The following is a 23424-nucleotide window of genomic DNA, read 5'->3' as shown; positions in this document are numbered from 1 at the left end:
ATTGTCTTTACAACGCACACTGTATACAACATGCCTATATCAAACACAAGTCTTGTACAAAATAACATTAGCATATTAACCAGAGTTTGTACGTGTCTTCAGACGAACATTGCAAAAATAATGCTGTGTGTCAGAAAGACTTTGTGTTCTTCTGGAAAAACCTTGGATCCTGCTGCACAGCTGCAGGAAGAGGGAAAAAAATAGAAGGGAGCAAAAAGCTGGGTGGAAGAAAAGGAAAAGTAAAACAAACAGGGTGAAGAAGCGGGGAGAGGAGAGACAGGAAAGGCACACTAACCCATATTTACTGTGCAGCGCTGGGAGGGAAGAAAATCTGTGGGGAAAGGCAACGACTTTAGCAATCATTCATACCAATAATACACAGACTATCATATGTGGCACCGATACCACAAATGCTTACACACGTCAGCATCATATTCTCACTGGCGTATGTGCGAATCAATCAGTCTAAAAGCCCTTTCAGTCGAGCGGTGATGTCATCCCCAGCTAGATCATCAAAAATCCTCTCCCACTGGACCATTCTCTATCTATCCATCCGTCTGACTCTACTTCTCTCTCTCTTTTTCCTTTCTTTTTGTGGCTTTACCTGAAGACTGCACAATGTGGGTTGTGTACAAGTTCACATTAATTATGTATTATTTTAGCATTTCTTTTTTCAAGTTTTAAGATATTGTACTTTAATTTACCAATACCTTTGCATAGCCAACTCACTACTTTTTACACCACAGCAACACAGCGCTCTGACCAGTGTTGTTGTTGTAAAGTTTCACTGTATCCAAGTAGCACAAACAGAGTGGTCATTTTATTTTCACTTGGACCTATGGGGATAAGATCAAGATGGCTATAAACACACAACATTCAGCTAGAAGCAAGCATATACCACTTATATTAGCAACTGTAGCAGTGTCAACCAAGCCAACGAAGATCTCTCACTAAAAAAGTTCATACATAGCTTTCATACACTGTTGTATAATGAGCCGTTTGTATTCAAAGCAACGTCGAGACTGTATGTTTCCTCAAGGTTTACACACAACTTGGGAAAGTGTAACCTCTCACCCCCACCTACCCGTTCACAGTAATCTGAGAGAAAGAGAAGGAGGGAAACTCAGATAAAAAAAGGAAGAGAGAGAGAAGGCGAGGGGCCCCTTTTTCTGGTACCCCATGTATCCCCTTATTGGGCCTCTACACAGAGAGAAATAAAAAGCAGAAACGAAGGATAATGTAACACCATAGACGCACAGACAAGTTCCTTTCACAGACAAGATCCTCTCAGCAATAATAATAAAATATGTGAAACTGTAGCCTGAGTGTGTGTGTGTGTGTACACAACAGTTTATTCTGGTTCTAGAACCTGATTGGCTGAGAGCCTTTTCCAGCCCGTGCGATATTCCCCCAGTGTCAGCACTGGAATCATTTCACTGTTTGTATCACTCCACTTGCAACTTTCTCACAGAGAGTGTCATGGCTTTTTATGACTGTTTGCTTGTGTTTATTTCCTATTGTACAAACTTCTTACACCTTTTATAATGGCTAATATTGTTAATTTAAATATTATTGATCATTAAGTATTTTAGAAATGGGAAAAAGACAAAGACAATATTTGAAGCCATCTAATTAACTTTCACAATCACTAATGGACCCCTTCTCAATACAAAATATACAAGCAGGTAATGCACTTGTTTTGTCAATCTCTCATAATACTTTCCATAAAACAATAAGCTTCAATGAAGCGACTCAGCGTTCCTACGTTATTATTAGTTCTAAAATGACGTTTTAGAATTAGTTACGGAGGCCTGGGCTCAACTGTCAAACTGTCCATTTGAGATTTTTTAATCCGTGGCGGAAGGAAGTAGTTCTGCACAAAAGAGGTTTTTAAAGACACTCCGTTGTTGATTCTTATTTACTTACACACGTGTGCTGTCAAACTGTTGTATAAACGCAATATCACATGAGTAGCTGTGTTATATGGCTGTATATCAGCACAGCTGTGATTTGGCCGTAGGTGTCATAGATAATCACAGTGTGCAGATATACAGCCATATCACACAGCTACTCATGTGATATTTCTCATACATATATAAAATATTAATTAATAAACTACGAAAAGTACAAATCATGATTAAATATTTTAATTGACTGGCAGTCTATATTATATATATATATATATATATATATATATATATATATATATACATACATACACTTACACATACACACACACAAACAAGCTACGGTTTGAGAGTTCACGCTACATTACTGCATATGGTCACTCAAGCGCACATGCTTTCATCCACACAAAAAAGAAAAGCCCTGTCTTTGAAGCATATGAGCAAGGAAATGCATTACTGTTCCCAGAAAAGGGGTGTGTGCATGTGTCTGTGCCCATTTGCCTTTGTGCATGTCAAAAGCATCAATACACACCACGGGAACGAGAGAAACAAGAAGAAACAGACTTAGGGCCTCTTAACTACTCCTTAAAAACAAAGGGGGTGTCATAGGGGTATATGAATATACAGCAGATTGTGTAAACTCTGTGAACCCTGCATACTTGGTTTGCGGCATTCAGAAAGTGTGACTGTTTGCAAGTGTAGTCAATGAGGAGCATGTTTACTCATTAAACCATGTGACTCTCCATGCCACTCAAGCAAATATTACTATACACTTCCATTCAAAGATTGGCGTGAGTGAGATTCTTTAATGTTTCTTTAATTCTTTGCTCTCCTAGACTGCATTTATTTCATGAAAAATATAGTAAAAAACTTAATAACGTGTAATATTGTGAAATATTATTACAATTCAATATATCCGTTTACTATTTGAATATATTTTAATATATAATTTATTAATGGGATGGAAAAGCTGACTTTTCTGCACCAGTCTTCAGTGTCACATGATCCTTCAGATATCATTCTAATATGCTGATTTGGTGCTCAAGAAACATTTATTTTTATTATCAATGTTGAAACCGGTTGTGCTGCTGATTTTTGTGGAAACCGTGATACATTTCTTTTGATTCTATCATGAATAGAAAATTCAAAGAACATAATTTTTTGAAACTGTAATTGTATAATTATACATTACTTTACTGTCACTATTTGATCAGTTTGCTGAATAAAAGTGTTAATTTATTTTATTAAAAAATTCTTACTGCCACTAAACTTTAAAGGTAGTGAGGTAAGTTCTCTAATTAAATCATACATTATTTAATATAAATGTTATTAGTATTGAAATAAATGGATTGTTGTATTTTTTTGATTCTGGGCTTATAAAGGAATGGTTCACCCAAATATGAAAATTCTGTCATCATTTATTCACCCTCAAGTCATTTCAAACCTTTATGACTTGATGATTCTGTATGAAACAGAATTTTCTTTTTTAATAATAACATAGATTTTCAATGATCCCTTATAGACTAGCATGTGAATGAATGTGTAAGCATTCCGCATAAAAGCTGCATATACTTCCACATCAGAGTGATTTCTCTGTTAATCACTGTCCTGCAGTCAAATTTCAAACATGTGATGCATTTTGATTCTTGTGTGGGTGTGTAATTACACGTTCTGAATTATAAAATATACTCTAAACCAAAATATAAATTTTGTATTATTTAATTTCAAATCCCTATTCTAATTTTTGTGGATCAATCCAAAATAGTTTGAGAAAGAAGCACAATTCATCTTCTACCATCCATTATGTTTATGTTATGGTGTACTGGACCTACTGTACACTATGTTGGAACTTGCCATATTTTTTTTACAGAGGGGTAATGATTGGAATATACAGAGATAGAGAATTTTCTGAGAACGTGAAATGCAAAGGAAGAACAAATGAGAGACAGATAATACAGACAAACAGAGCAAGCAACATGTCAGTGATGGCAGTCTGAGTAAGACAGCACACAAGATGCCCAGGAGCTGTGGAGCGATTTCATGCCCCCATAAACACTGTAGCACACATGGGAGAATATATAGAGAGAAAGAGAGAGAGAGAGAGAGAGAGAGAGAGAGAGAGAGAGAGAGAGAGAGAGAGAGAGAGAGAGAGAGAGAGAGAGAGAGAGAGAGAGAGAGAGAGAGAGAGAGAGAGAGAGAGAGAGAGAGAGATGTGGGAGAGGTAAACGGGACAACACTGAGCAACTCTAACTAATAATACAGACAAAATTAGTTAGAGATTAGAACGGCTGTGAAAAATGCATGCCAAAAGACATGTGCCACATTACTTTAGCCCATAATGTTCCTGATATACTGCTTCCTCTCTCTGACTGAGCTGGCTGATAACAAACTGCTGATGTGTCCAGCAGCTGGAACTGTTGCAGACTTTACTGCTAAGTCAGCGCTTTGGCCCCATTCAGCTTGATCCACTGGCCTCCACTAACATCCATATCACCAGAACTGACCCAGGGGCAGGTTAAAGACAGGTGTGTAAACACTGAAGGTGCAGGGAAAAGAGATAAGCCTCCACTGATAGTGTGCAAGGCAATGGCCTCTTAAAACAGATAATAGGCCTGTGCTGATGACCTCACCACCTGTGGAACATCTGATTGGCCTGTTATTTAGAACACACTGTATTGATAAGAGGTGTTAGTTTGGTGCAGCATGACAAACTGTACTGTTCACGGCAGTTCTTGGAAAAGACTTTATGCAGATTGAGAAACATTCAGACAAAGAGATATTTAGTGAGCAATCCAAAGGCCACAGATATGAGGGAAAAATCCCTAAGAGTTTAGGTGGAAACTACCCACAATAGAGATAAATGAAAACTTTCAACCTGGCATTTGATGGCTATTCAAACCTGTAGCTAAGTTTCTGAAACTTTTGACTTAAGTGTCAAGTGTCAAAAAGACTATTTATTGGACTAATAAAATGTTCCCCTGGGTTCCAGTGATTTAAGTTTATGGCTCTGTCAGATACACAAGCCATCATAAATTTGACTACCAAATTCACTGTGTGCATGTGGCCGCTGTGGTGTTATGTCACAGAAAATAAATTTGCTTAGTCAAGGAGGATCTGAAAGCCTTACATCATCACAGAACCATATTTAAACACCTGCTACACAATTGAAACAGGAACCACCACACTCAATCGACCATAATCTATGTTGTTAATCAATCCAATTTTTTGTCTAATCAAAAGTCGACACACACTCCCACGTACAAGCACCAAAATAGAGCCTCTGCGTCACCAGAAGCAGGCTAATAATCGCCCACTCCTTTTGGACAATGTTTCTCTGTTATCTGATGCATGAGATCACTGACAAAGTATTTCCCTAAAACTATCATTTCCCTATGTTCACTGCAATAATCAACAATAATCAACTACAAAAGCCGCATCTGCTCTCATTACTGCTGGCTTTATCTGGCCAAAAGCTTATGACATAGAAATCTAGCTGTATTGTACTCAATTAAAGTTTAAACGAGAACTATTTATCTGCGCTGTGGCAGGCAGACATGCATAATTAGAAATGACGGGTTGGGAACAAAACAAATTAAACTTTCAAAAACCTCAGAGCTGCAACTTAGTACACCTTTTAGAAAAAACTGAGCAGGTACATTGAGGGCATGGAAAAGATGGGAAGAAGCACAGGCTGAACTAGTAATGCATCCAAATGCATTTACCGCAGTATATGTTCTTCAAACCTTCCGCTGTAGATGGTGCCCAAGCAGGAAGTCTTAATCAAATGTTTTCAAATATGAAAATGTCTGCTGGACGAGGGGGGGAAGTGCGAGTTAGAGCGAGTAATGTTGGTTGAATCTGTCATGGGAAGCATATTTCATACATGTACAAGTGCTTACACCTTCTAAAACCACCTTCCGCGTATGTTTTTACTCATACGCAAGGGTTTGCGTACAGTGTGTGTGATGTAAACTTCATCATCAGCTTCGTATGCACAGAGCCAGATTTTTCAAACCACACTTACTCTGTATGCTCAGCTCTGATATGCTTTGGATTGTTTTGCACTAATTAGTTTGTCCAAGAGGTGGCAACACTGCCCCGTCCTGTTGTTTCACAGAACAACAACATAAAACTACTAAAGACGACAACAACAATAGATGCCCTCAACTCTAGTTTAAAATAGTACAAATATATTTTATCCGTCTTAACTTCTGGAGAGAAATAGCGCAGACACTGGACAAGGCGATTTTTTCCAGAAACCCTGGACTTTATGCTGGTTGAAAGTCTTTTCACATAAGTTAGGTAGTCTATATGTATTTAGGTGTATATATCTAAGGCTTATATTGAAGGCGTAGGACCATAAAATAGACATTACATGGAAATACATACGCTGACTGGCAGGTAGAACATCGAATCATTGCATTTGGTACGAAGTCGATACTGAAATTGTACAAATGTGACGCTTTGAGTATTCAAATGCTCATGAGTGTATTTGTTGGCGTTTGTCTGTGCACTGTGAATTGGCCTAAAGTGGCTTGTGACTCAAATGTATGCGTTTCAATGGCAGCGCTATCAATGCTGAAATGAATCTGCAGCAGTCAGGTGGTACAGGTTAGTGCTCTTTAAGTTGTTTATGTTCATTATTATTGTAAAATGATGTGCTTTAAGACCTGCACGGGACGGATTTTCCTGTCCCGCTCCCGCAAAAATATACGTTACCTTCTCCCGCCCACAACATTCATGTTTTGTCCCGCGCCCACCCACAAAAAAAGTATAAATAGATTTTTTTCTGTACGTCCATGAAACATTTTCAAGTCATTTAACATAAAAGCAAGCGCGTGCATGGCGTGGCAGAATGCGCGCAAAGTGCGCTCTCTAAATAACTCCTGACATCTCAGTTGATCGCAATCTCACAAATCTCCGTTAAGAAGCTGACAGCAAAATTAATCTTTCATAATGTCTTCTCTTTCTTTGTTATAATCAGAGGATTTGCCAGCATGCAGAATTCAGCACTGAACAAAAACTGGAACCGCAGAGTGGATTCTATCTTATATGAATCTGATTTAGGCCTGTCGCAATAATCAATATATCGATATATCGCACAATATATGTACATGACGAATTTTTTGTGATTCAATATATCGGCCATTATGTTTACATTATAATGAATGTCACCAACATTTTACTCGATTGTGCTGTCATCTTGTATGTTTTCCGTGACGAAAGTGGTTCTCGGGCAATTCCTTCATACACAGAGCGGTTATCGACAGGTGAAAAAAGGCGCCATTTGAGGCGTTATAGTGTTTTCCAGACAACTACTGACAGTTTGGAAGAATAAGCCCAAATGGACTCGATTTCAAAGCCGCAATCCCCTGTTCCAGTGCACATATAGATGTCAATGCAGAATGACAAGTGTTAAATCCATTTCACAAGGGAAAATGTTTATTTACTATTTATTAGAAAAAATTTAATTTTATTTAGGATAATATATTTTTTACCCTTAATTTCCATTATCTAAAGAATTAAAAGGTTGTCATTTGAAAGTGTGTAGGTCTACTTGCATTATTATGCCGTTATATTAGGATTATATATTCAGTGGCATAAAATAGTCTTAAAATGACAATAATATCGTTTAGCGCAATTTTTCTGGGACGATATATCGCGAAACAAAAAGTAGTTATCATAACAGGCCTAATCTGATTGGCCATTGCGTTTTAGAACATATGTCCATGATGGGCTTCATTGCACAACACAGCAAAAACATGTTATAAACATATTTATATGAAATTAGATGTTTTATTTTTATATATTTCTATTTTGTGGGAATCCCGTCAATAGTTTTATTTCCCCACAACAGTCAAATATGAAAAAAGTTTAGTTTAACGCGTTCTCTCATGACGCCTTTTGCTCATTGATGTACGCATTTAAGTGTCTAGTTCACTATTGGCTATGCATTCGGCTGCACACATATGACAAGCATTTACGTCAAAACTAAAGTATACTTTAAGCTTTAGTGTAACCATAGCAAAAGATCTACGACCCCAGTAACACTCAATTCAAGACCTCTCACGCACCTGAACATGACCAGGCATGTATAAAAGGACCAAACATCAACATTCACACGTGTCAATCAATCAAGACACAAAACAGTCACTGTACAAGAGTCATAGCAACTGCAAAATGTCTGTATATACCTCCTACACATTTTTAAACATCGATCTATTTTCGAAAACATGTTGTTTTCTCCGTTTATAGGACTTTTCCAATCATTTAGTCTGCTTACACTCCACCCCTACAAGCTACTGCCTACAATATTGAGTGCAACGCTCACATCTCAAAATCAAATCAACAACCGATACAAAAAACAAGTCCCCGCCCTACATTTGTTCTTTTTCAGGAATCCATTACACTTGGATGTACGTCACAATGCAGAAGATCTGTCATTACATCGGTTTCACTGCAACTTTAAAGACGCAGATATATACTGTTAATGTTGTATTTGTTTACCCCACTCTCTTGACAATAAACAGATTACAGGAAACACTTAAAATAGCCCACCTACATCCTGGAACTGTGCCAAGTGAAATTCGCCAAATATGGACCCTCTGGAGGGTGACCAGATCGCTTTCATCAGCGTGACTGAAACATTTCAATTGGGCCTTGCGTGGCAGCTCAGCATATTAAGTGTTCCAGAAACAAGAATGGTGCAACACATTATAGTAGTAGCTTGTTCTTTTTAAGTTACATAATCTGATTATATTTCAGATGCGAGATAAACAGGGTTACACAAGGTGCTAACATAGCAAAGAGGATAGAGACAAATGTGTGGTGGACAAGATTACAAGTTTAAAAGCGGTGAGCTGGCAAATGTGCATGTGTGTGTGTGTGTGTGAAAGAGATCCTTAAGAGGTGTCTCTTAAAAATTAATAAAATGGCCTGAAATAATGCTGGAAGAAGTGAATAATTTAAAGGCTGGCTTTTTTCAAAAGAGGAATTCATCATTTGGCACTAAAGGAGCTCATGGTGAAGGAGAACGATAAATCAATAAAATCTTACCACTTGTACACCTGCAAAAGAAACCTTGAAGATTAATCTAAAACTGTCAAACACATTCTAGACTTAATCCATATTCATACCCGATTGTATAACCAGATCATTAAGTAAACACAGCGTTATCCTGTAATATTCAGAGCAGAGAGTAGAGGTGGGTGCTCTAATGTCAACTATGCTTTAACAGTCACTCACTCCCTCCCTCTCTCTCTCTCTCTCTCTCTCTCTCTCTCTCTCTCTCTCTCTCTGCACAGTCACAACAGTATGTTCAACAGAAACAAAGGAACGTCTTTATGAGATCACATGTCATCCAAACCCTCTCATTAAAACAGAGAGGACCAGTGACCTGGTAGCCATAGTGATGCAGCTTCTTGTCATTTTTGCACCTGTACTTAGCCGTTCCAACCTTTGTGTTTGAATGAGACATCTTACGACTATTTTCATTAGTGTGTGTGTGTGTGTATGATTTATTTAAATCCAAATGTCCATATTGGCAGCCAATGCAGGAGTGTTTATCAGAGGTTGTGTTAAAACTAGCACCCACACTCTGTACACACAGATCTGCTTGCAGTCGTCAGATGTGTGCTGGAATGTGTGTCATATTTAGGGCTCAAGGTAACACAGGAGCAAAGTTCAGTGGAACAGCGTTAGACGGTTCTCCACATAATCAGAAATGGCAGCAGGTACTTACTACTACTCGTTCCTAATAGAGACCGGGGGAGGTGTGTTTATTTGTGTGTAGAATTGGGGTTATAGTGTTTGATCATAAAACATGTTTGACTGACAGATAATGATTTGCATAGCAGTTTGAGAAACATGATCATGCACATACACGGTCCTGCATGTTAGATGAGTCGGGGTGCAAACAGTTCCACACCGAGCTGGAGTCTGCATAGTTTGCCGTTGCCACAGACCCGACAGTAACTCTCCTTTCACTATTATAATTCATGGCTATTTACGGCCAATGGGACAGGCAAGCTATGCCTCCTGCTGCAAACTCAGCCCTTGACCTTACACCCACAGCCCTACCATATACCCCCTCCCCCAACCCACCCTGGCTCTGTAAGTGAAAGGCCCATATGTCTTATGCTGGCTATGGCCCATGACCATGACATTCCCTTTGAAGGCAGTCCTGCCCGCCTTTCTGAGTTGTTACGCAATTTTCTAATGCCATTCAACACCTACATAAACAGTCTGGGCAGATTCTAGCGGGGGTTCATTTGCCATGCCAAGTTTTACATAAGCCGAGCTGCGTGGATATGAACATAAAGGCATTTGGATACATGGACATTTATTAGACTTGGCTCTGACGATATTGTATTTGGGAGTTTTAACTATAAATCACAAGTCAAAGTCCACCTGAGCTAACTTACCAATTGAGCAAATAGTTTTGTCACACAAATTTTCCATACTGATCGCGCCAAGTTTGCTGTTTATTTTTATGCTGGCATCCAAATGGTTTGTTTACACGTGAAGTCACTGAGTTCGCTTCACTGTTGAGTCACGCGCACGCGAACCTTCGAAAACTTTCCAGCTTTCTGTGCGTGAGTAAGTGTGCCAAACATGTCAGAACATGTGTTTCTGGTTGTGATGCAGAATGAGGACAGCACGAAATAAACGAGGAGGAGCATGACAGACACTTGCATACCTTATGACACACAAATTCTCTGGCACAGTGATTCTCAACCTTGATCCTTAAGAGGCACACCAATAGTACACATTTTGCATGTCTGCTTAATCAAATACACCTGATTAAAATCATCAGCTTATTAGCAGAGACAAGCAAAATGTGTATTTATGGGAACGCGGTTGGGAAGCACTGCTCGATCGGATCGCTTACCTTCCAACCAGCTGAGCTGTTGCTGTCGCCTTTGTCTTTAAAGTACGGGACACTTCTGACCATCCAGTCGTAGATCTGGGACAGTGTCAGTCTCTTGTCTGGTGTGCTCTCTATGGCTTTTGTGATAAGGTCTGCGTAGGACAGGTTGCCCCATGCGTTCCTCCTTGAAGATGACTTCCGGGGAGTTTGCTGTTGGCCACCTTGACCGCTCGCCCCCCGACTCGCTGTGGTCGCAGAAGCGGCCTGAGAGGAGAGCGGCGAGTCTGTGTTCTCCTGGCCGCTACTGGGATGCAGTTCCTCTGCCAGGCTTGGGCTGCCGTTGTCCTCTCCTTCACCCATGCCATTGATTGCCATCGCGCTGTCATCCTCATCATCCTCTTCCTCTGGGATTATGTCAGTGTCATTGGACGAAGGCTTCGCCGAGCTGGACTCCGGCAGCGGCCAAGTGCATGATCTCGGCCGTTTCTGTGGCTCAAAATCTGGATCAATGGCAACATCCAGCGAGGTCAGAGGTTCAAGGGTTGTCTCCGCCATTGCTTCTACCAGCCTTCTCTGTCGCTCCTCTGTACTGTCTCAGTCAAAGTTAGATAGGCAGTGGGAAGCGGTCACAGTCGCATTCCATGAATGCACCTCTACTCTAAATAGTGCTTAATGCTTCTTGAGCGACTAATGCAAATCTTAATGATCATCAACACCCCTCCCTGTTTCAGAAAGACAAAAATACAATATAAAGCCATGCGACATAAAATACCTCATAATCACGCAACTCAACAAATATATACATTTGTCATTTACAAAAATATGTATTTTAGAACGATGATTATTGTTCACTTCAAATTTGAATTCTAAGCTAATATAGAAAAGCCATTAAATGTATTCATACGGAGGTGTGCTCGCGAACGCAACTGCGTTGTTTCGCGCAACAGTCACGTGAAAGTATAAACAAAGATTAACGTGTATAGCATACGCAAAGTGCTCCGGTTTCACTTTAATTCAACAACACTCGCTTGATGGCACATATCATTACACTTTCATAATGACACATATGAAGAGATTATTCGTATTCAATGGAGAAGAGCGCACGAAAGATATATTAAAAACACAGTTATTGCGAAAGTAAATAATATAGTATGTCCTACATTCTTCACTTTCACAATGTTCACAGTGGTTTTAATATATCATTCGTGCAGTAATTATTGCATAAAATATTCAAATATTATCGTATGTATTATTAATAACATCAACCACAATAGCGTGAATGGAAATTGGACTAAGAACCGATAAGAGAAACATTTGAAAAAAATATGTAATGTTCATTTTATTGTATCTTAGAGCAATATTTTCACAGGTAAATGTTGCACACACTGCGTACGTTAATCGCCACTGTCAGACAAAATGTCCTAATAGTGACAGCCTTACTATTGTAGCTAATGTAAACATCAAATTCAGTACATAATGTCTCCGTGTGTATATACATGCGTGTGTATTTTATAATGAATATTATAATGCAATACCTCAACACGCACCATTCAGATAGAGCCGTTTCTCCTCTCCGTGTCGCACTCCAGTCGCTTGGTGCACTGATGTAATACAACTATATCTCTCCAGCGCACCTCGCCAGTAGCCACGGACAAAGCGCCACAGCGTCACTGCACACAATCATCACAGGCTGTAAGTCACGGTAGTGACAAAAGAAATGAACTGTCAGAGCCACGACACGTTCAGCGGGCTGTACTCAAAACGCCGTTATGTCAGCTCACGAAAACTACAATAGCGAGGACAGAACTAAGCGTGCTTGAAGACTGCAGTGATCATTTTGTGCTATTTGCCCGTTTGACCCGATGTCACTCCGCATTCAAAAGTCTCTTTAACAGTTAAAGGTAGAGACGCAACTATCACTTATTGACAGTGCATTGTTGGAGCGCGCGCCAATGCCTCGACGTCACGGACGGTACAGTGCGGAAAATTCCCTTCTCGAAAGTCCCTTCTCTTTCTGCACCTATCTATCTGTCTAAAGGCACAGGAGGACTATCTGCTCTAATCGTCTGTCAGCACTCAGGCGAGCTCAACTTAGGACTGAGTGACTGGAGGAGGGCGAGAAAAGAAACGCAGCCTCTACCGCTGACAGGGACCTGCCCCCTAGATTCCGCGCATGCGAGCGTCTCTTAAAGGGCCACTGCTCCACAGGCACAGCTGCTAACAGGCGAGAGGACATGTTCAAACAAGTCACTCCAAGCAGTGAGAGCCCATATCAGTTTATCGGATTTCCAAATATAGATTCAGTTGCTAGAATTTGTAGTTCAGACATGCAAACAACATTGTCTGGGCATATGATCAGAAATGTGCTATAGATCAGAAACAGGTAACACAAGTAGCCAACATTATAATACGGGACAGGAGATAGTGGCAAATTTGGGAAAGTAAGGAATAGTTACCCAAAATGTAATTTTCCACCCTTCCAACACTATAGGCAGAATGTCTTTATTATGTTTTTTTCCGTACAATAAAAGTAAGCATGAAATTAAATTCATCCTATTTGTTTTTTAAATGCATGCAATGTATTGTATTGTAAATGATTCAGCTATGTAAATGTTTCACTTTTTAATTGACCTCATATGTCATAACTGGATATTCTGGCAAAAACAACACACTAGGCCTACCCTTAAATCATTTAGTGCGCTTTTTTTCTTTTTCAAAAATCTGTTACACTCGGATGTATGTCGCAATAGGGAATAAAAGAAATGTCACTAGAAAAAAAAGTAATAGAACTATTAAAGTTGTCCATATCACTGGTAAACAAGTTGGTTTGAAGGCATAAGTTGTGTGAAGAACAGACTGAAATTAAAATCAAATACCATTCATAAATGTGTTTTTAAACATGTTGCTACCAGCCAAATTATAGTTGGATGCAACCACAAATAGAGTTCAATTTCAAAATTAATATTTTCAGAAGACTTGGACTAGAGCGCATATGAGTTGCAGACTACTTATGGTACTTTTGGCATTTAAAATCACTATCTATTGCATGTAAAACGTGTAAAAAATCTGCCTAAAACCTTTCATAGAAGAAGTTAAATAATGGTGGTTGGTAAATGGTAAATTCTATTCCATGGTAAAACTATTCCTTTAAATATTAAATCACCAGAAGATTTTCTACTGGATTAAAAAAAGAACTAAATCTGGGGCCACTGACAAATGTCTAGGCATGTCTTGTATTTACCATCCGCTGGCCCTTTAATCCCAGCGTGAAGTCGTCCGTCATGACACGCCCCCTGCTGCCAGCCTCGATTTATTCAAACACATGACGTAATTCATAATCGTGAAATGTTATACCCATTTACTGTCCTCCGTGGCGCTACTCTAGTACAGTGACGTCTTACCAAAACACGAGCACGTCTTTGTTCCTACAGAGATGCGCATTTTCTCGGGCGTAGTGATTTCGACGCAGATGTTTGTAAAGAAATGCGCGCTCTTTTCCCACCTGTCCGCAGCGCGCATAATTAAAAATAATCGAGATGAGAGCTGAGATTAATAATAACGACATTTATGGAGGGTCAGAAATACCTGTAAAATCACATAATCGAACGATTTATGTGGAATACATATTGGTGGCGTTCTGTACGTTTGCATGGGAAACAACAAGTGGCACTATGCTGTTGCTTATGCAGTCACTAAAAATGTAACACCATTGTTTGCTCCTTTATTCATTCCTTATCTTTTTACGATCACCCCCACCCCCTCTCCCTCTGTCTCCTTTGTTCCTTGCCCTGCATAAATGGAAGTCTGCAGGTGACCATTGCAATAACTGTGTTGACACCAGCTTTTGTAAAACATTCTTCAGCACCCAATACACCATGTTTCCAATAATGTCACTGTAGAGTACACATATTGCCATGATGATAGTAGATATGAAATACATTTGTTTTATTTAAGCAGTTTGTTCAGTATTCCTGAGCATATGGACATAGATGCATTGTACAGACTTGTTTGTTGAAGAGGGCCACTATAATGCTAGTTCTCTCAGATAGGGAGCTGCAATATGCTTTACTAGTGGTATTTAAAACAATAACACGGAGCACGTGGGCTGTGTACGCAGGCAAGTAGGCAACAGAACTATCTTCTACTGCCGCCTTTAGACCAAAAATTGAAATGACAGGAAAGAGACTTTTTAAAACGTAAGTACGTAACGTAAGAATTTTTGTTTATTAAGTCACTCTGGCATTGCAAATTTGAACTCTTTTTTTAAGCATTTAACATCATTAGAACAAGTACAGACAATGTTTAAAGTTGTATTGCAACCATTTTAATAATTTAAGTATGGAAGCCCACTTCTGCCACATTAGAAAAATATCATGCTTTGATAAATCATAATTATAATAGTAAGTCATAATTATGACATAAACTGACTGATGTCATAAAGTTGAAATTATGAGAAGTCATGATCTCAAAAAAAAAAAAAAAAGTAAAATACTAAATCATATTTTCAATGTTTTATCTCGTTTCAATTTGTCATAATTATTAGTTTTTATGTCAGTTATGATTTACCAAAGCATTTTTATGTGGCAGAAATTGGCAGTTGTGGTCAGGTTTTTTCCACCCCTGGTAAATATAATCAAATGTGGCTGTAAACATAAATCTGCATTGTTTATACTTTTGAGCTTTCATTAAAAAAAACCTAACCTTTCATTGAAGTAAAAGAATTGAAAGTGGTGGGGAAATCACATTATGAAATAATTGTTTATTTTTCATTTCGTTCAACACGTTGGCCACAATTATTGGCATCCTTAGAATTTTTTATGAGTAAAATATCTCTGAAGTATATTCCCATTAATATTTAAAAAATGTTAGCACACCCGGGTGACTAGGAACATGAAATTGTCTATGACGTCTTGTTTCACAGGAGTATAAACATGAGGAAACGCAAAGGCCAAATTCCCTTAATCATTCATTACAATGAGACAAAAACCAAAGCATATAGTTCTGATGTGCAGCAAAAGAAAGTGGCTGTAAGACAGTACCTAAAGCATTGAAAATTCCCATTTCCACCATCAGGGCAGAAGTTCCAATCAACTATGGAAGAGGAAAATCTGCCTGGAAGTGAACTTGTGTCTTGGGGTCAGAAAACCCTAGAAAAAAAAAAAGGTTTCAAGAAAAATCCTTCTTGCTCATCCAGAAACAAACTTCAGCATATTTAGTTGTCAGACACGACTGGAACTTTAAACAGGACCTGGTTCTCTGGTCAGAAACAACAACAACAAAAAGAGCTTTTTGGTTGCAAACCCACCCGATGGGTTTGGTGCAAATAGGGATAAAAAGTACCCCATGTCCAAAAATACCACTGGATCTTTAATGTTGTGGGCCTGGTTTTTTTGCTTGTTCAGATACATGATATCATGGATTCTAGCAAATACCAACAGATAAAAAATCTAAACCTGACGGCCTCTGATAGAAATCTTATAATGGGCAGTGGTTGGATTAGTAATATTGCAAAATATTACAATTGAAATTGGTTTTCTATTTTAATAAACTTTTTAAAAATAATTTATATCTGTGATGCAAAGCTGAATTTATCAGCAATTACTTCAATGTCACATGATCTTTCAGAAATCATTCTAATATGCTTATTATAACCTATGATACTTTTCAGGATTCTTTGATGAATAAAAAAAGAACAGCATTTATTTAAAATAGAAATGTTTTACCATTCAAAAGTTTGGGGTCAGTCATTTTTTTCTTTCTTTTTACAAATAAATACTTTTATTCAGCAAGGATGTGTTAAATTGATAAAAAGTGAAAGTAAAAATGTATATTGTTAGAAAGGATTGCTATTTTAAATAAATGCTGTTCTTTTTAAATTTGTATTCATCAATCAATGCAAAAAAATATTAAGCAGCATAACTGTTCCCAGCATTGATAATAACTCAGCACCAAATCAGCATATTAGAATGATTCCTGAAGGATCATGTGATACTGAAGACTGGAGTAATGGCTGATGAAAATTCAGCGTTGCATCACAGAAATAAATTATATTTTAAAGTATATACAAATAGAAAACCATTCTTTTAAATTGTAATAATATTTCACAATATTACAGTTTTTTTCCTGTATTATTGATCAAATAAATGCAGGTTTGATGAGCATAAGAGACTTCTTTCAAAAACATAAAAAATAGTAATGTTTCTAAACAGACTGAGTGCATTCCAAAGTACATAATATGCTAAATACTGCATAATACATGATCCACTAGAGGGTGCTAGACATCTTCTCATTTGGCAGCATGCGCATTCTCCTACTGCTGTCAATGAGATTTAGTTTTGCATATTAACGGTGCGGTGAGCTTATGGATGATTCCAGTTGCCTGTAAAGTAGTAATAAGGCTTACAGTCAGTTTATGGTGATGGAAATGTACCAAGGACTCTCCTAAGAGGTAGTTTGTAACTGCACAGGTTTTTTTCGTTTATGTTCGACTGCGATCCCCACTAATCCAGTACTCTTCTGTCTGCATCTCTGTGAGGCGAGATGTTGTCCTCTGGAAGGCAAAGACCTCTTCATCCGCCGTGAATAGTGTCAACCGCTCACTGGCTTCCTGAACAAAATAAATTAGCAAAGAACCAAGGCTTAATAAATAAAAAAAATCTCTACTTTAAGGGGTCATGTCAATACATTACCATGTATATTTGGATGGAACATGTCACTATTGCCTGCTGAGTGATTAGAAACTTGACTGCCCAGATATGGAAAGGTTATAGAGTGGTGCAGGGATGATTTTTGTAGACCAAAACCCAGAAAAAAAACCCAGAAGTTAGCATCTTATTGACTTCAGGACGATGGAACCAGAAGTGCTGTTTTTTTTTTATGGGTTTTTAGTTTTAGTGAACACAAGCTCAAGATATTTTCCCATTTATTCTATGATTTAAAATACATCAGTAAAAAATTGTGATTTAAAAAAAAAATCACTTTTCCTTGTCTTGTAAAAGACGGTTGCTAACAAGAGGCTAAATGGGACAACAGAGGTTGTCGGGGACATTAAACATTATCAGCCAAACAGATAAACTCATCTACGCACTAGTCTGTTGGAAAATGTTTTTTAAACAAAGACAGAAAGAGTTGCCAGAAGATTAGTGATGGTGACGTTGAAGCCATGCGACTGTAGTGTACTTCGTTCATACTATAGCCTACATTAAACTTCTGCCAATTGTATATATACGTTTTAAAATTCAGTAAAAGGTCACAATGAACAAAACGTGTAAGAATCATAAGCTTTTGTTAGTCACAGACCTTATTTTCTGCAATAATTCAAAAGCCAATGGAAAAATCCTATTAGGTTTTTGTCTAACTTCCGGGTTGGCCTACAAAAATATGTCAACCCTGCAGCACTCTATAAAGAGGAAGCCAAAATGCAGAGGTGTTTCTTAAAGGAATATAAGAAAAAAATGGCCTTTTCGATTCTAAGGCAAAGACAGGTTGGAAAATGGAGTGGAAACATGTTGGCACAAAAATGTTACGAATATTACAATTCGACTTCAGGGGATAAATAAAATAACAGAAATGCATGATATGGCCCCTTTAATCATTGATAACTCCTCTTCATGGACTATTAAAAATAGTTTTCAGGCAATTGAAATAAAGCTGGAATAAAATGTAATATAAATATTAGAGAACTTATAAATATTAAAACGGAAATGAGAAATGTTGCATTGGCAACAAACTGAAATGCGTTAAGCTGAAGTACTAAAATTGAAATAAAATGATTGAAAGCTAATAAAAATGACAAAAGCAAACGACAAAATGACTAAAAGTAAAATAAAACGCTAATTCAAAATAAAAATAAATTCTGAAATAGTATATAAATTATACAAAAATAACAGCATTTTTTTTGGTGAAGATTTTTGATGCTACATTAAATGTATGCTGACAGTATGCATTTATGATATAGTTTCAGAAGTATAATGTAAAGTTCTAATGTAATGCCTGCAGGTGGCACATTTTTGAGGGTGTTGTCATTACATCAGTCAGGCCGAGTTCATCCAGCATTAGGCGATCTCTCGCTTCCTCTCCAGTCATCGGTCCCCGATCAAGGAGAAGGTCTAATGGTGCATCGGCCACCATCACCACTCTAACCTGAGAGTTTTAGACAGAGAAAGTGTGCCATTGTCCACATGTTGGTACTACACAGGAGATTATGATTAGGAAATCGACAAAGGTATGAAACAAATGTATTTGAGGACTGCATACATCAAATGTTTTTAATTCTGAAGATGGACATGTTTTAGGCCTACATGAGCTTTCAGTAAGTCTGGGTCAATATGCATTGCATTATGCAGTATGCATTGTGGCGTGTCTTGTGATATATTACCTTTTGGTCGTAAAAGTTGTCAATAAGTGTGGTGAGGCGTCTAGCTTGGTCCTTCATTCCAACCCGAAGGTGAGGAACATTCCGTATGATGACCGTGTCAAAATGCCGTGCAATTTCTAAATAATCACCTGCACCCAACGGCTTTAAACAACAAATAAACAGACACACATGAAGAGATTAGGTAATATTAATGATTAAACATTCATTTTCTTTATGATAGTTATAAGCTATTCTCTTTCAACGATAGTTAATAAATAAAAACTAAAATTCTTTTTATTTACTTATCCTCATGTAGTTTACAGCCATATGAAGATTTAAATTTCAATCTGTTGATCACATATAGCTGTAATATGGCTTCAGTACAATACTTTTATAATTAATAATGAAAAGCATTATAATATAATGTTTAATTGTTTTTATGCGCTTTCTCATCATGAAACATTTTTATCCCCTATTCACTGTAATTAAATGGAAGAAAATGGCCACTACATTATTCAAAACAGAATATAGAAAGTCATACGAATATGGATGATGTCAATTATGGCATGACCTTCATTTTTGTGTTTAGTACACTGTAAACCCTAACAATTAATTGGTTTGAGTAGAGCCAACTCAAATTAAACAAATTTGTTCAATCAAATTAACTTATTTTCTCTTTTGAGTTCACAAAACGGACACATTTGAAGTAAGTTGAATTGTTTCATTGTTTTGAATTTTATAAACTTGTTTCTTTTAATTTAATAAATTCTGTTCTTTTGAACTTTCTATTCATTAAAGGATCCTGGAATAAATGTATCATGATTTCTACAAATATATTAAGCAGTGTTTTCATCACTGATAATAATAAGAAATGTTTCCTGAGCACCAAATCAATGATCACGTGGCACTGAAGACAGGAGTAATGGCTGCTGAAAATTCAGCTTTGCCACCACAGGAATAAATTACATATTAAAATAGAAAACAATTGTTTTAATAGATTTTCACGATATTACTGGTGTCTACTGTTTTTTTTATCAAATAAATGCAGCCTTGGTGAGCATAAGAGATTTCATTCAAAAACATTCAAAAATCTTAACGACCCCAAACTTTTGGACACTGGTGTATAATGTATTATCTTTTATAATATAAGTATAATATACACAAAAAAAACAAAACCTTGACAGTGAATGAGAGGGAAACTTCACTGATGTTGTCTGTGAAACCTTGACACATACCTTTTTACCCATCCATCTCTCTTATCTCATGTGCTTATTCCCTTTTTGAATTTTTGTCTCTAATCTTCTTTTTCACCCTATATTCTGTATCTTCACTGGGTAACATGTATTTCTGTGGTAACTAAGTGGAAAGGCACATTAACACATGCTGACATAGTCCCTACTGCATTAGCCTGACTATGAAGACGAAGAAGTTGAGGACTCTTCAGACAAATCCACACATGTACATGCACACACACACAAACACACACACTCGCTCACACTCTCTGAACACTGAAGTGAACAGCACTTTCAAAAGCACTGAAGGACGCAGAGACAGTGCCTCGGCTCCATTAGAGAGCAGCACACTCATCCTTTCTTTCCTTCACAAACAAAAAGGGAGCTTCAAACTGGTAAACCAAGTCCAAGGTTACATACATAAACAAGCACACACACACATGCTGGCTTAGACTAGTCATAGACATGGCTGCAATGATAAATTGAGTCATGGATGGATGGATCAAGGCATGGGCGATTACATACACTGCGTCCAAAATCGAATACTTCCCTATTATAGTATGCGAAAAACAGCAGGCCAAAAAAGTAGTATGTCCGAATACATAGTATTCGAAAAACAGTAGGCCAAAAGTCCCCGGATGATCTACTACTTCCACCGAGATTCTGAAGTGCGCATATGATGGACTATCCCATGAGGCCATTAGAGGCGATTTATGAATGGAAGTGAAACGACGCAACTGATCCTGGTAGGTCATGTGACAGTAACAGGATGTAGTACGTCTGAATTTCTTTCATACTTTCCATATTCATACTATATAGAGCGTACTTTTTTGATGGTCGTAAAATTCAAAGTACCTACTCGGATAGTACGCGATTTTTGACATAGGGATAGTATCAGGAGAGTGGTATGATGGATGGCAGCAGAGTAGAAAAAAGCGTTATATATAAAAGAAAGTTAGGTAAAAACATCCTTCGCATGCCAATAATAATCACCTGTGTTGAAATGCATTTGTGTTACTCCACTACTGTTCAAAAGTTTGGGGTCTGAATTTTTTTTATTCAGCAAGGACGCATTCAATTGATCGAGAAGATTTATCAAATAAATGCAGCCTTGGTAAGCATAAGAGACTTTCAAAAGCTTCTTAAAATCTTATTGCACCCAAACTTTTAACGGAGTGTCTATTCACACCAAGTGCAAATAGCGTGCCTTGTTGGGAAGTGCTATTCGCACTAGCTCCACCTAAAATGCCTGGTTGGGCCAAACAAGATTTTAAAAAGCGCTTTGATTTCAACATCTTCAGTGGCACAATCAGTAAAGCGTATGGCTTATGGATCTTGATTTTGCCGCGATTTACATGGGTTTGAATCCGCCTTTTGCAGAGTTTGTTCTTATCTCTTTTCTCATCACAAATCAAACCAGAAATGCATTTACTTTAAATAAATATTAAGAAAATTGTCTAAATGTGGAAATAAAGTGCCTAACGAAATGTTTAATAATAATAAAAGCATTTATTGGGTAGGGGGTAGGTGTAGGGAGGGCTTTTATTATGTCCCATTAAGGCGCCATCCATTTAATAATTTTAATAAATATAATCTTAACACTCTATGTTATTATTGCATCTTGTTAATGTACAACAATACCGAGGTGCAAATAGTATGTATCTGTCAAAATAAAGTATAAATTACATGTAATTACTTACACATATTGCAAACAACTGCTACTTTTATATGGTGTAAATAGAATATATCAACTTAGTATGCTATTTCACTTAGTAAATAGCATCTACAACTATTTGCAATTAGTATAAATATCATCTATCGCTAAGAAAATATGTTATTATTAGAGTGTAAATAGAATCTAGTTGCTATTAACACTTGGTGTAAATAGCATCTATTGCTATTTGCACTTAGCTGCAAATAGCTGCTGCCAAATATTAAATATATTAACATAAAATAAAATCTTAAATTGTTTTTATCAAGAGATAGTTTTTATCAAATAAATGCAGCCTTGGTAAGCATAAGAGACTTTCAAAAGCTTCTTAAAATCTTTTTGCACCCAAACTTTTAAACAGCAGTGTATACAGTATATTTGCTATAAAATAAATCAAAAAAGATGCAAATGACAAATTTACAACAAAAATGAAATACACAAACATACAAATATCACTTAAGCACCTTGAGTGTTAAAAACTGCTTTTTATTTATTTATTTTTTGAGTGGGCCATATTATAAGGGAAGTATAAACTGAGAATAAATGAAGATTATAGCTTATTATATAAGGTGTATATGTATATATAAGGTGCCTTCTTAACTTAACCCCCACCTTCTTATATCCACATCCAAAACCTTTTCAAACCTGATCTCAAATCAGCATATTATGTTCCTTTTCTACAGACTTACTCGCTCACACAGCTCTTGAAAGGTGCAGTCTGCAATAGTTCCACAGGTCCGGCTCAAGGTTACTTCTCTTCCCTGCACGTTCAACACCCTTTGTCTGGTTACTATCAATAGTTAGAAGGCATATAGTTACTAGACTGAATGCATTGGAAAGATCTAACAATTTAGCAATGGAACTGTGGCCTGCACATCAAAACAGTCAACACAAGCCCTAACCAACTATAAGATCAAACCTCACACACCAAGTCAAGGAAACATCAACACTTAACCTTAAAACCCCATCTATGCAAAGGCAAATTAAGTTGCTTACCATCATTTTGTCTGTAGGCCAGTTCCTCAAACAGCGTATTGACAGCATTCTCTGCATCAGGCTCACTTGATCTATGGAAAGCGAGTGAAAGAGAGAGATAATTGAATATGAAATTAAGCAGGTTTGAAGTGGTCACATCAAACAGTGTGCCGAAGGCCTGTGTTTGAATTTTCACAGTGCCTCCTGGAACAGGATGTTGGATTCAAAACGCAAACATTGAGAGAGTGTGAATAAGAGGGAGCAGCAATCAGGTGTCAACAAACACATGCATATTAAACATCCTCTGAAAGAGCAGCTGTTGAGATAAAGGCTTTATAATAAGTCAGAAAAAGACGGCGTGTATATTTATATTA

General features: G+C 37.4%; 2 protein-coding genes across 3 annotated transcripts in view; both read right to left on the bottom strand.

Moving 5' to 3' along the window:
- The window catches only part of foxo3b (forkhead box O3b), a 36363-nt gene extending 23426 nt beyond the window's left edge, over positions 1 to 12937 (bottom strand). The window contains exons 1-2 of one of the 2 annotated variants that reach the window (XM_079831778.1): positions 12312 to 12937; positions 10798 to 11498 (exon numbers count right to left, since the gene is read on the bottom strand). In XM_079831778.1, coding sequence (XP_079687904.1) covers positions 10798 to 11331 — 534 coding nt within the window. In that variant the 5' untranslated portion in view covers positions 11332 to 11498; positions 12312 to 12937. The remainder of the gene's footprint in view (positions 1 to 10797; positions 11499 to 12311) is intronic. The other variant, XM_079831779.1, reaches the window with a different exon arrangement.
- Positions 12938 to 14978: 2041 nt separating this feature from the next.
- afg1lb (AFG1 like ATPase b) overlaps positions 14979 to 23424 on the bottom strand; it is a 30719-nt gene continuing 22273 nt past the window's right edge. Inside the window, exons 9-13 of the mRNA XM_079831776.1 lie at positions 23072 to 23142; positions 22765 to 22865; positions 19154 to 19294; positions 18805 to 18918; positions 14979 to 17383 (exon numbers count right to left, since the gene is read on the bottom strand). Of these exons, the coding sequence (XP_079687902.1) occupies positions 17255 to 17383; positions 18805 to 18918; positions 19154 to 19294; positions 22765 to 22865; positions 23072 to 23142 (556 nt within the window). The 3' untranslated portion in view covers positions 14979 to 17254. The remainder of the gene's footprint in view (positions 17384 to 18804; positions 18919 to 19153; positions 19295 to 22764; positions 22866 to 23071; positions 23143 to 23424) is intronic.

Source organism: Gobio gobio (genome assembly GCF_949357685.1).
Source record: "Gobio gobio genome assembly, chromosome: 12".
Lineage (NCBI taxonomy): Eukaryota > Metazoa > Chordata > Actinopteri > Cypriniformes > Gobionidae > Gobio > Gobio gobio.
Note: the sequence above shows the minus strand (reverse complement) of the source record. Positions and strands in the feature narration are given on the sequence as shown.